The sequence below is a fragment of the Muntiacus reevesi genome, chromosome 1, assembly GCF_963930625.1.
Source record: "Muntiacus reevesi chromosome 1, mMunRee1.1, whole genome shotgun sequence".
Classification (NCBI taxonomy): domain Eukaryota; kingdom Metazoa; phylum Chordata; class Mammalia; order Artiodactyla; family Cervidae; genus Muntiacus; species Muntiacus reevesi.
The window spans coordinates 221,445,783-221,459,115 of record NC_089249.1 but is presented as its reverse complement, the minus strand read 5'-3'; the positions used below and the strand labels follow the sequence as shown (position 1 = coordinate 221,459,115).

The 13,333-nt window shown below is 57.4% G+C and overlaps 1 protein-coding gene across 4 annotated transcripts; it reads right to left on the bottom strand.

Annotated features, from left to right (window-relative positions):
- Window positions 1-989: 989 nt before the first annotated feature.
- On the bottom strand, window positions 990-13,246 carry MISP (mitotic spindle positioning). Of its 4 annotated transcripts, none has more exons than XM_065935181.1 (5): window positions 13,118-13,246; window positions 6,373-8,228; window positions 5,666-5,796; window positions 4,228-4,266; window positions 990-3,467 (listed from the first exon to the last, which is right to left on the bottom strand). In XM_065935181.1, the coding sequence occupies exons 2-5, from the start codon at window positions 8,168-8,170 to the stop codon at window positions 3,378-3,380; spliced, it is 2,058 nt and encodes a 685-aa protein (XP_065791253.1). In that variant the 5' UTR covers window positions 8,171-8,228; window positions 13,118-13,246; the 3' UTR covers window positions 990-3,377. The 4 variants fall into 4 exon arrangements, with proteins under 4 accessions (XP_065791253.1, XP_065791269.1, XP_065791260.1 ...); XM_065935197.1 differs by having other exon boundaries at window positions 13,105-13,221; XM_065935188.1 differs by lacking the exon at window positions 13,118-13,246 and adding an exon at window positions 11,761-11,814.
- Between the last annotated feature and the right edge of the window lie 87 nt (window positions 13,247-13,333).

Below are 13,333 nucleotides of genomic sequence, written 5' to 3'. Positions count from 1 at the left end.
AAATGTCATTGATGGTTGGCTTGATTTTCAATGGAACTGGGCATCTAAATGTTATCTCACAGCCCTCCCCTCGCCACCCAGGCCAACAGATTTGTGGCTGGGGGTCCCCCAGACCCAGCAGCAGTCCCGCAGCTGACCACAGAATCCTGAGCTCATAGTAGCTGCTATCGGAGCACAAGCTGACAGATACACATAGGGAGTGATAGTGACAGAGGCACACCAGAACCCAGTGCCACAGCCACAGCCCAGCTCGTGGATCCTGATCCCCACATGGTCCTGCAGGAGTTAATGGAATAAGAGCAACACTGACAAACGAGAAGGTAAAAAATGCTGAGAGTGAGGAAAGGTTCTGGCTTTTCAGCTGGAAACTGGGCTTATGTTTCAGCCTTTCTAATGGCCTTGGAGAAAACTCCCTCCCTCCCCAGATCACATACCTCGACCTGGGAGGAAACCAGGAAAGAGAGAGCAGGGACCTGCAGACACAGCCTCTGTCTCCACTTTGTTCTCCATCCAGACAGACCCTCCCTCCTTTGGGAATTGCATTAAGACTTCACTGAAACCTCTCACCAGAAAAAAAACAAAAAAACCTCTTGCTGAGCCCCTGTGGGACAAGGCAGCCGGGCAGGTGAATAGAATTCTCCCTCCCTTCCCTGAGGGCACAGCCCAGTGAGAAGAATTAAGCAAAAGTGAATCATCAAAACAAGACCTTCCCACCTGCCTCCTGAAATGTGCCCCTGAGGGTGAATCGAGAGTTTCAAGGACACTGTCAGGTTTTAAGCAAGTAAATGCATCCTTCCTGGATCTTTTCCAAGGTCCTTCTGAGGTCTTTGAGAGAGACAACACTTTTTTTCTTTCTCTTTTTTAAATAACTGTGGTAAAATACACAAAACATAAAATTCACCATCTTAACCATTTCTCAGTGCACAGCTCAGTGGCATTAAGCACATTCACACTGTTGTGTAACCAGCCCCACCATCATCTCCAGTATTTTCTGGTCCTCCCAAACTGAAACTGTCCCCATGAAACAATGACTCCCCATCCCCTCCCCCACCCCCTGGCCCCACCATCTACTTCCTGTCTCCTAGGATTTGACTCTGCCAGGGACCTCCTGTGAGCAGAATCAGACAGTGTGTGTCCTTCTGCGTCTGGTCAGCAGAATAACAGCCGCAAAGATGTCCCCATCCTGGTCCTGAGGCCTGTGGCCGTGTCACCTCATAGGTCAGAGGGGACTTTGCAGGAGGGATTAATTTAAGGCTCCTGAGATTTGGAGGACCCTGTATTCCCAGCGGGCCCAGTGTCATCACAGGGTCCTTAGAAGAGGGAGGGGGAGGGTCAGAGGCAGAGAGACAGGAGATGCTGCTCTGCTGGCTGTGAGGATGGAGGGAGGGCCCACGAGCCAGGGATGCGGCGCCTCTAGAAGCTGGAAAAGTGGGGAGATGGTGCTCTCTGGGAGCCTCCAGAGGGACCAGCTCTGCCCACGCCTGGATTCAGCCCCGTGAGGCCTGAGCTGGACTCCTGACCTCAGGATTGTCAGAAAACCAGGCTGTGCTGGTTTAAGCCCTCTGCTCCTGCTTGTTCCAATCACCCCAGGAGACTGGCATCCCTGAGGATGCCAGAAGCAGGGCTAAGGGGAGCGGCCAGTGGGCACTGGGGTGGAGGAGGAGCAGATGTGGTAGGAGATGGGGGAGGAGCCGGTGAGGCCCAGGTTGTATTCAAGACCCCAAAACTGCCTTCCTAAAAGGCGGGGGGTGGGGGGGGGCACATTTGGTTCCTGGGGCTGGAACGGAACAGTGGGAACCCCAGAGAAAAGCGGATCTCGGACCAGGCAGAAGGCATGCTGCCAGGTCCAGTGCTTGCCCAGGACACAGGCCCCCTCCTCCCTCAGGCTGGGGTCCCCTAGAAACAGGCCCTGCCTCCTCCCTCAGACTGGATCCCCCTGAGGGTAGAGGGGCCCTGCCTCCTCCCTAGGCTGGGGTTCCCCTGAGGACAGTTCCCCTCCTCCATCAGACTGGCATCCCCCTAAATACAGATGCTGTCTCCTTCCTAGACTCGGGCCCCCCTGAGAACAGGGCCCTCTCCCTCAGCGGATCTGTTCTGCCCTCCGCAGCCCCTCTCGACCTCACCTACCCCCTGCCCCGGGGACGCCCTCGCCTGCAGCCTCAGTTATTTTGGGTGCACTGCCTCCCCGCCCCGCGTGGGCCGCTCTCAAGAATAGCTCTCAGAATAGCTGTGGTGGCTTCCCTGTGGCCGCCTGCCGGGGAGGCACTGGAAGGGGGCACGGGCCGTGGTGGGGAGGGGGCAGCGGGTGGGGACAGACCCTGCGGGTGGGCGTCCCCAGATGCTTCTAGTCTGGAGCCTGGGGGTCCGGGTCGGAGGGGGAGTGGCCGCCATCGGGGTCCCTCTGGGGTACAGGCGCAGGTGCTGGGGTTTCACCCCTGAGGTCCGGGTTGGGGAAGTGGAAGAGGTCTATCGCTTTACCCCCACGCATGGAGGAAATCGAGGCAGGGCAGGCACCCAAGGGTCAGCACTACCGGGTCATTCCCGGGAATGATCTCAGCGGGAGTGGTGCCTGTGGTATGTGTGCGGAGCCTAATAACGGACCCTCTCCAATGACCGCCCCTGAAGCCAGAGAGGCTGGGGACCCAGCAGGCGCTGAAGAAGCGCTCTGAGAGTGACTGACTGGGCCACGTGGGAGAACTGAACAATTACTCATGAACCAGCACTACTTGAGCACCTTTTGTATACCTCACACTGGGGAGGGGGCAGTGATGTCACCTGGAGAAGTGAAGCAGGTGGAGGCTCAGGGCATGCCCACTCCAGGCAGGGACCCCAGGGGTTGCTTTATTTCAGGTAGGACAGAAGCCCCTAAATTGAGCACTTTTCAATGCCCAGGGCTGGGGAACTGTCCCCATGGGATCCCATAACGTCAGAGCTGTGCTGGGTGTGCTGCAGAGGGGGCTATGAAACCCTCATTGGGGCACTCAGGCCTCCTCCCTCAGACTGGAGGTTTCCGAGGGCTGGAGCCAGACAGGTCTTCCCTGTCAGTTTAGGACTTCCCAGAGGGAGAAGGGTTAGGGTGTCTCTCCTCTCAGACCAGCGGAAATAATTATATCAGGAGGTGAGGGGGCCGGTCTCTTTCCTCCCAGGACTCAAGAGCATTTGGCAAAGTCACAGGAGCAGAAGGAGTCATCCAAAAGCACAGCAATTTCTCCAGGAAGATGAAAACGGGAAAGAAACCCCACACCCCACAAATGCATCCACCCTTGGGACTGTCAGCACGAGACGTGTGGTTCTCAGGTGTGGATGTAAATGGGCACCTAGGTCCTGAGGCAGGGACTCAGCAGTTCCCCAGGGCCAGGGCAGTGCCAGCCCCCAGCTCAGTCCTCGTCCTCACTGGCGTAGATCCCGGCTTCCCAGCGCTCTGCCATGGCGTTCCTGTGTCGAGTCACCCGTGTGGCTTCTAGAATCTGCAAAAGGAGGCATGGAGTTTCCTCAGGGCTCTAAGCCCCCAAACATCTCCCCCCACCGCTAACCCCTAGGAGAGGCCTGGACAACGGGTAGAGTAGGACCGCCACCTCCTGTTTCAGACCCTCCACTCCTAGTAACAGTGCCAAGGAATGTGCTAACTCATGCTGAACCCCACGGGAGGGAAATGCCCGGGCCTGGCATTGTGGACTCAGATCAAAATGAAAGTGAAAGTGTTAGTTGCTCAGTCGTGTCAGACTCCTTGTGACCCCCATGGATTGTAGCCTGCCAGACTCCTCTGTCTGTGGGATTCTTCAGGCAAGAACACTGGAGTGGGTTGCCATTCCCTTCTCCAGGGGATCTTCCCAACTGAGGGATCAAACTCAAGTTTCCTGCATTGCATGCAGAGAAGGTTATAAATGTATTCCACAAAAACCACTGAGGTAGGTGACCTTCTATACACTCTCAGGTGGACCCCTCCCTCAAAGAAAATATCCCTGTCTTGGGCCAAGCCTGCCCCAAAACCATCTCCTGGAAAGGCAGCAGGTGGACCCTCTTTCCACAGTCTGTGACTATGGCAGGCATCAAAAGCAGATCACAGAAAAGTCCACCTCAGGCAGACACTACCAATCAAGAAGATACCAGGGCAAGTACCCACACCCAGAAGAAAGGCTTCCCATGACCCTGATGCCAGGGGATGGGGGGCACTGATGCAAGGGGAGGGGAGGAAGGCCCAGGTCCTCACCCCAGGAGCACACTCACCTCCGAGTTGACATCATCCAAGGGGTTGATGCCGGCATACTACAGAAAAGGAACACATGTTAGTCCCCCAGGCCTTCCAGCCCTCCCCACTGGACTCGATGCACAGTCACATTTGGGGCAGAAAGGAAGGCCTTCCCTGCCCACTCTGGTCCCCCCAGTGCTCCTCAATCACCCCAAACTCAGAACCACCCACCATGCTGTTCCCTCATGTTGTCCTCCTTATTGAAGCATTGCCCATCATTTGCAACTGTTTTCTCTTTGTAAACGTCATCATAACAAAGACAATTGACATTTACAGAGCTCTTGCTGCGGCCAGCCCTGCTCTAAGGTTCTAAGGGGGATGTTCTTATTATCACACTCATTTTAAAGGGGAGGAGACAGAGGGTCAGAGAAGGGCAGGGTCTTGCCCATCACATAGTCAGCAAGCAGCAGGACTGGGACTTGAACCCAGGTCCCCAAGCTCCACTCTACCCCAAACCACTAGGCCAGACTGTGAGCACCACATGGGTAAGGCTGGAGAGAGTGTTATTCTTTGTGGTGTAACAGTTCCTGTCCAGAGAGGAGACAGCCTCATGGTTACAAATGTAGTGTTTGGAGTCAGGCCTAGGTTCAAGTACTGGCTTGGGAACTCAGGCTGTATGACACTGTGTGGGTGCTTAGTCACTCAGTCATGTCCAACTCTTTGTGATGCTATGGACGGACTGTAGCCCACTAGGCTCCTCTGTCCAGGATTTTCCAGGCAAAAATATTGGAGTGGTGGAAAAGAAAATGGCAACCCATCCAGTATTCTTGCCTGGAAAAGTTCATGGACAGAGGAGCCTGGCAGGCTGCAATCCATGAGGTTACATGACTGAGAACACGTGCATGAGGGTGGAGGGAGATGGGTTGGTAGCAATAAACTAGTAGAACTGAAAAAAAAAAAAAAAAAATCGGAGTGGGTTGCCATTCCCTCCTCCAGGGGATCTTCCCAACCCTGGGATCTGACCTGAATCTCTTACGTCTCCTGCATTGGCAGGTGGGTTCTTTACCACTAGCGCCACCTGGGAAGCCGTGTATGACCCTGGGCACGGGCAAGTATGGCTTTCTTAACAAAAGGGAAACAAAAATCCCTCCAAGTGTTAAAGGCACGGTGCTTGCAGAGCCCTGAGACATCCATCATGTGATGTGGATAATAATCAGAAACGATGTTGATGGTAATAAACACATGAAAATAATAAGGATCATTTTGATAGACTGCTACTGCTCTCCTCCAAGCAGAGCTCACCCTCAGCCTTTGGCTCAGAGGTAACAACCTCATGGTGGGGACTCTGCTTATACAGCCCAGACATGAAGAGAAATTTGGTTTATCCATTGTGCACCTCACCTGAACTTCTCTGCCCCTAATGGGGAGTCAGACCTCAGCCAGGCCTCCAGGGGGACGGCAGAACTCAAGACTCACCCACTGTTCCTTCTTCTTTCTCTGCTGGAGAGCATCCTCGGCCGGGGCCTCCACCGTCCACACTAGGTCCGAGTGCAGGTGGATGGGGGTGAAATAGTGTGACTCAGACACTGAGTAGCTGCCTGTGATGCCTGGTGGGGGTGTGGGAGGGAAGAGGAAGGAAGGAAAGAGCATCAGGGAGGGTCCCAGAGTCTCCTGAGGGCATAACCTCTGTGAGAACTCAGCCCAAGAGACTCAGATTCTGGCTGAGAGGCTGGACCAGTTAAGGAGACAGACAGACAGAGCAGACAGCTGTTTGGGAAAACTGATATACAGATTGATCAGAATAGCCAGTCAGGAGAAACTGGATCGACAGATGGGCTGACCATGCAAGGAGAAAAACACTAGAAAGTGACACAGGGTGGGGGCAGTTCATATTGACAAAAAGGAATAATTGATCGAGAGGCTAGAACATCTGTAAACCTCTATGCACCTAACAAGAAAGTCTCCAAATCCATAAAGTAAAAAACTCAAGGTAAAGTTAACATCTTTCTCCAAAATCTACTGCTTCAGCAGACAGACAAGTGGACAGACCAGCCAACCCAGGTAGTGGATGAAGTCCCCCAGACGTTCCCCCACCCTCAGCCTCTCCTGGCATCCTCATACTGCTCCTGCCACCCTCCTCTGAGACTCTGCACAAAGCAGCCTTTCCCAGGACCCGTCCTCACCAGATGTACAGGAGGAGCTCCTAGAGTCGTGGTCATAGCACTCATCTGAGAAGACCTCAGGGTACAGAGCACTCCGCCGTTCCTCAGCCATCTCCCGCTCCCGTCGCAGGACATTCTCCACTTCCCTTTCCAGCAGCTCGGATGACTGGGACTTCTGTAGCCTCAGTGCTGGGGCCCCCTCCACCTCCCAGCCCCAAACTCGGGGGGCCTCAGCTCTCTCAGGTTCATCTGGGACTCTGAACCGCAGGGGCCGCAGATGGAAGTACTCCTGTCTCAGGACACCCCTGCTGGCATGCAGGGGTTGCCGGGGGTGCTCCTGCTTCATGCCTGAGAGCTTTGCAGAGGATTCTGAGGGACGCCTCTGAGACCCTGCAGCCTTGGGAGAACCCACTGGCCTGGCTTCATCTGCTGAGAGGTTGCTGGGCCTGCGGTAGGCGTGGGAGGCAGGGGACTCTCCTGGGGGTGTCCCGGGGCTCAGGTATGGTTGGTAGGCATCAGGTGGGATACGGCTCACCTTCCTCACCTCTGGGGCTGGGCTGGACGTGTGGGCATCTGGGGTCGGGCTGAGGATGGAGTCTGAGCTGTGGACTCTTCGGAGTCTGGGCTGGGGTCCTTCGGAGGACCAGTCGGGTGTGGACGCACGGCCCGCCTGCAGCCCCTCCCGCCGGTGGTCCTCCTCACGCCGTGACTCCTGAGCAATGTCCCGCTGTACGTAGAGTGATGGACGGCCCCTGTCCCGCCGTGGTGCTGCAGCCAGGCTCACCTTGCTCAGCAGCAGCCTGGCTGGGATCTCCACCAGCTCCTGGTGGCTGGCTGCCCGCTGAAGCCCCCTCTGCTTTCGGAGGTCTGCCTCCCGCTCCTGGGCCAGTCGGATCTCCCGCTCAATGGGCGTCTCCTTGAGGGGCTCTGGGGACTCCTCTCTGGACCGGGAACTGGGGTCCTCCAGGGCTGGGACACCAGACCTGGTGGGCAAAGGGTGAACCCTCCTCTCTTCCATGACCACCTCCTTCACCTGGGGTTTGACTGGGAGGACATACCCATTGGCCAGGTGTGGCCTGCTCAGGGCCTTGGAGGCCTGACTCGCCCCTGGTGGGGAGTTCTGAGAGGCCACTGCATTTACATGGGCCACTTTGGGTTGGGGGCTCTGAGGAACCTCTGAATTCACGTGGGCCACCCCAGGTGGGGGGTTTCGAGAGACCCCTGCTTTTGCATGGGCCACCCTGGGCTGGGGGCTCCGGGGAACCCTTGCATTGGCATGGGCCACTCCAGGTCGGGGGTTCGCCTGCTCCAGGTTCAGGAACTGCTGTCTGGCTGCCAGGAAGTCGATTTGCTCCCTGTCGATCTCGTTCTCCTCCAGGGGCATGGACTGTGGTTGGCTGGGGCCCCCGGGCTCCCTGTGGTAAGGGGCACCATGGAGCGTGGCCACCGTGCCACTCTTCCTGACGGCCTGGCCCCGAATGACTGCCTGGCGCTCCCGCTCCAGGTTCTGTGGCTGCCAGGGTGGGGTATCCCTGGCCTCCAGGTGGTAGGCCTTCACCTCCTCATCCTCATTATCCTCGGGGCAGGGTGGCCACGGGGCTGTCCGGCCAGGGAAAACACGCAGGCTGCGGGACGTCCCTGTCTGCGTCATTTCCAGGGAGGCCTCGTGGTCAGTGGGCCATGCTGGTGTCTCATCCTGGCTCCAGACACTGGCCATGGGCCCCACGCCTACCAGCTCAAACGTGTAGCTGGTGTCACTGTCGGTCATGCGGGATGAGTGAGGGATGCCGAAGATGGGATATCTGGTAACTCGGTCCATGTTTGGAGGGAGCTCTCTGCCCACCACAGGCTCCCAGGGTGGAGATGATCTGGGCTCACTGAACGAGGAGAAAGATGTGTGGGTTACCAGGTCAGAGAACTTGGAGAGAGTTGTAGTCCCTCTCCCTCCAAGGACAAAATCCTGACCAAGTGGCCTCTGTGATTGGCTCAGGGATGGGTAAGTGACTCAGCCCTGCCAATCAGAGCATTCTATACTTGGACCTCTGTTATTTGTACAGGGATGGACATGTGACCCAACCTGGCCAATGACATTAAACTCTGGGACTTTGCAATTAAAGTGGAAAATTGGACCCTCTTCCCCACTGGGCTTGTGAGGCTGATAGGATGAGCCTGAGAACTGTTGGGGAGTCATATTTGCCCTTGAGGACACACCTTGCTTAAGAGCACCCCCAATTGCAACACAGCACCCTAAAAACATTGTTTCAGCTCCTGGATCCAGCCACACCTGAATTCCTGGGGGCCCCTGTACTGATTAACAACTCGCCCCTGTGTGTCTAACATTTGCAGGCACCCCTCCCACCTCCTCTCCCAGACACTGCACACCCTGTTGGGGGCCAGCTCACTGGGTCCAGACCCAGGGGGGCCACCCCCCGACAGACTGTCTCTAAGGGCACACACATCTTGAGGTTCCTTCTGTGATTCTTTGTTTCATCTGACATTTACAGATGGCCCCATCTCTCACTGAGGGATGTCAAGTGGGGAAACTGAGGCCCAGAGAGGGGTATGACTAGACAGAGAATCCTGTATCTGGCTCTCTCCTCAAACTTGCCCAGAGGGACACCTTGTCCCATCCAGATGATTGTGACCTCCGCACCATAATACTTGGCCCAGCTAAGGAGTACCCTGACCCAGTGCCCCAGGGGGCCCAGCCCCACCAGGAGCTGGCGCTCCCTCTGAGCACGTCTCCAGGAGCCTTTGTGGAGGCCAGGCAGCTGCTCTCACACCTCCACGACTCCTGGCATCTCCAGGCTGCAGTCTTCCCACCCTGCCCAGGGCACTCAAGGCCACCAGCTCAACCCAAACCCACGAACTCTACAGGCACCAGACCCCAAATCTGACCCTTTCCTCCTCCCTCTGCTGGGAAGACCTTGATTTCTGCTCTTCCACATTCTCCTTAGCTGCGGCCCAGGGTGTCCCTTCAGATTGTTTCCACCCTTGGAGCCTGTGGCCTGAGCATCCCATGTGTACCTGGCCCAGTACAGCTGAGGAAAGGAAGCTAAGCTGTTCTCAACTTCTCAAGTAGCCCTTGTCCCCTTCCTCAGCCCCCTGATGCCACCAAGGCTACTGAGTACATCGCTGCCTTTTTACACCAACATGCTTGTAAAAGTGAAATGTGGTTTTAAAAGAAAACTGCAGACCCTTCCTGAGCTGGAAAAGTGACACCAAGCAACCTAAAATCGATCATGGGGATCCATGCTACAATTAACTCGTTCTTATCATGCAGTCTTTCAAATATTGAAACTATAACCAGGAAAAAAATATTTAAAAACAAGCAGGCTTGGGTGATAAATCCTAGGCAAAGGGGCTGAGCCTCTATCTCAAAGACTTGAGAGTGGCCGGGTGTGTACATGTCTTTGCAAGGAGAAGATTGTTTAAGGCCTGTCACCCCCCACTGCAAGCCATCAGCTCCCTCCCAGGGACCCAGGTGAGCCTCTCCCCCAGTAGTCCATAGTCTGGTACACAGCAAGTGCTTAATAAAGGCTGGCTGACTCTCAGTCCATGTGCCCAGGGGCCAGGGTTAGAGTTCATTCAAGCGGAGAGGCAGCTGCCCCTCCAGGCTTCCCCCCTAGCCCCAGCCCACCCTGGAGGGCAGTTCTGGTCCCCACACCGCACTCCTGGGGAGTGCAGGCATGGTGGGGCTGATACAGAAATGTTTGCCTAGTGAGTGGCCAGAGGCTCACCCAGAAGGATTTATAAGCCACAGGGGACATTAACTCCAGGAAAAAGAACTGCACGCCCAGAGGGTGTTGGGTCTTCCGGTGGGTGGGGCAGGGTGGGGGACACATCCCTCCTCAGCCCATTCCTTCTGGGTGATTCACTGAGGCCAGCAGGGTGGGGTCCGTCTTTGCCTGTGTCCTTGGGCAAGTCTCCCCCAGTTCCCTACTGACCCCAGTGTCCCTCTGGATGGTAGGTAGGTCCAGAGCACGCAGCTGCCACCACAAGAGGCTGCTGCCATGCAGGTTCAGCCTGGTATGCAGTAGGCACCAGATATATGCTTTCATAGCAGTGGCTGATGCTTTTAATTTTTAAACCCTGGATCCACCACTGATCTCAGAGTGATCAGGCACTCCCTCGCCAAGCCTCAGTCTGTAAAGTGGGACTATGCTTGCTCCACATCAGGGCCTGGGAAGGAACCAGGAGGCCTGAGCAGGTGCCTGGCACACGGAAACACTGGGGAAGGAGCCACCTTCCTGGAGGTCTCACAAACTGTGCACAGAAGTTGTACTAGCGATCAGAGCCTTCCAACTCCTCGAGTGGCTCCTCCCAACTGGGCATTTCATGCCAGCATTTTATTGGCGTCTCACGAGAGCCTGTGACCCGGGGGCCATTCTCTGCCCAACATGAAGCAGAGGAAACCGAGGCCCTGAGAGGGGTCACACGGGGAGTGACAGAGCAACAGGTTCTGAAGCTGGGCAGTCACCTCCTCCTCCAGGAAGCTCCCCGGGGTTGCTCCTCCCCAGTCCCAACTCTGTACCCTGTTGATACCAAAACTGAAACTGTGTTTATGGCCCCTGGGCCACATACCTGCTTCCTCATCACTGCAACTGGCCTCCTGCCCTCGGGCAAAGGCCTGCTGGAGGGGCCTGAGGCTCAGACAGGGCCAGTCACACAGCAGGGATAGGCTCTTGGGGTTCCTCTTCTGTCCCTTGGGGCTACAGTCCCCAAGACCCTGGCAGCAGGGCCCCTTAACACACCTGGACTCTGGGCCGAGTCTCTGTCCCACCCCCACGGGATTCCAGACACCCTTTCCGACGCTGGACACTACCCCCCCCATGCTGAGACCGCCCCACCGCCTCATGTGAGCCCCAGTCAGACCCCAGCCCCATGGAGGGGGCTGTCGTAGGCTGCTCAAGCCCTCCCCAAGCAAGCCTCTGGCAGGTGCTAAGCGTCTCCCAAGAAATCCCCGAATTCCCAGAATCAGCGGGGGTGCGCTGTGCCTTGGGCCCCAGGGGTGTGATCAGGCCCCTTTCTTAGAGGGTCAGGGTTCAAGGCCAATGGTTGGGGTCCCGAAGTCCAGGGTGGAGAGTGGGGCCCTGGTAAAGCTCAGGGACCGACCTCTGCTCCCTTGGGCAGGTGCAGCACAGGATGGACATAGATCAGCCTCAGAGCCAGCCAGGGGGGCTCAGAGCGAGTGGAGGTGCCCCCAGTCCGTGGAAGCCCACTGAACCCAGAGGGGGCTGGGGTGGGGATGAGGACTTCCTCCCTGCACGCAGAGGGCCCCACTGGGGTCAGAAGTTGCCGCGGACACACAAACCCCCAGCCCAAAAGCAGAGCTCCCCGCCCAAGCAGGACCCCCACCCCCACCCCCCACTTTAGTGTCCATCCCGCCCTCCTTTGCCCCAGCCTTACCCGCGCTTTCAGCCCCACAGGTTCCAAGCCTGGCTCTGGCTCCCTGGCTGGCACAGAGGCCTCCCAGCCCCGCCCTGGCCCAGGTTGCCAGGGGACAGGGCCCCACCCCGGGAAGCAGGTACACTCCCTCCTCCCAGGCCCCACCTGGGCTCGAGAAACAAAGTTCAGAGAAGGAAGAGAAAGACGACACCGCTGCAGAGGCTGCCGTGCCACGCTGCACTGCCCCTTGGCACCCAGGGCCCCCGCCCACAAAGCCCGAGCCAGAATTCACCTCTAAACCCTCTGGGCCTCCCCACCGCCTCCCAGCATCGCTCAGAGAGGGGCCATCTGTCTCCTGGGGTCACAGGGCTGGTCCATGAGCCAGCTGCTGTTCCTCAGAGGCAGGTCCAAGTCCAAACCCCCACCCAGCCGCCTGGCTCAGCCCACCCTCTAGGGCCATTTCCCCTGAGAGGCCCTTATGGGGACCAGCCCAGCATCCTAGTCTCTGGGGATTCAGCTGGGCTTAAATTCAAATCCCACTTAACCACTCAGCCCATTTCCTCCTCCAGGAAGCAGGGGACATCACAGGATGGGGGGAACGCCCCCCAACCCACTTCCAATAAAGGGCCAAATGAGGACATAAAGGTGCCAGAAAGCGTTGGGATGGTTGGGGCCCGGGCCCACTGAGGCTCGAGGTGGAAGCAGGTGTTCCCAGCACACAGCTGTGGTGTCTGATTCTTGGCCGAGGTGCAGAGGACCTGCTAGCGCCACGGGGGCCCTGAGCCTGCGGGAGAATCAGCCCACTGGGTGCTGTGGTTGGTCCACAGGGAAGGGTACACAGTGGGCTGGGCTTCCGTTCCTGGCGGTGGGGGGGGGGGGGATGGGAATCTTTGTCCTGACCTGCCCCTTGGCCAGCTGTGGAGCCCCTCTGAGGAAGAACCTGTCTCTTCTTCCATCCGATGTGCCTCTAGCTCCGAATCTGGCAGGGCTGCTCACAGTGCGGGGGAAGGGTGGAGACTGGGTCACCCCACATGCTGGGGCACTCCTGATCCCAGACTGGGGCGACCTCCCCTGCAGGGCTCACACAGCTGCCATACAGGTGGGCAAGCCAAGGCCCAGAAGGGGTGGCCACCACTCCTACCCAGATTATGTAGTGAGAGAAGCAGGGCCGGCAGTTTCTGCCCCATGTCCCCACCTGTTTGCCAGGAGCCAGCTTCTCTGCCAAGCTTGAGGGTGTCTGTCCCCCAGGGGACTGTGAGCCCAGCAAAGGGCAGCCTCACAACCAAGGTGGGGTGGGCAGGTGTGGAACTTGAGGGCCCCCAGGAAACAGAAGCCAAGTCACGCCACCAGAAGCAGCCCCCTTACCTTCAGGCCTTACCTGCCCAGGTGCCACACAGTTGCAGGTGGGGACTCCACCAACACCCCTACCCACCGCACTGGCGTGAGTCTGAGGGGTGCAGAGCCGCAGATGGGAGACACCAGTTCCCCTGGGCTCTACCAGGCTCCTTTTAAGGCTGGACCGCCTTGCCTGGGCAGGGCCCCAACCCCTGGCCTGGCCGCACCCTCCCCGCCCAGGTGAAACTCAAGAATTCCA

What these genes read in the sequence shown, in the direction of transcription:
- MISP (XM_065935181.1), bottom strand. Translation starts at nt 8,170, where the DNA reads ATGGACCGAGTTACCAGATATCCCATCTTCGGCATCCCTCACTCATCC. An exon ending in GAAAGAAGAAGGAACAGTGG is followed by an intron (nt 4,267 to 5,665) that starts GTGAGTCTTGAG and finishes CCTTTTCTGTAG; the next exon opens with TATGCCGGCATCAACCCCTT. An exon ending in TGGATGATGTCAACTCGGAG is followed by an intron (nt 3,468 to 4,227) that starts GTGAGTGTGCTC and finishes CTCCTTTTGCAG; the next exon opens with ATTCTAGAAGCCACACGGGT.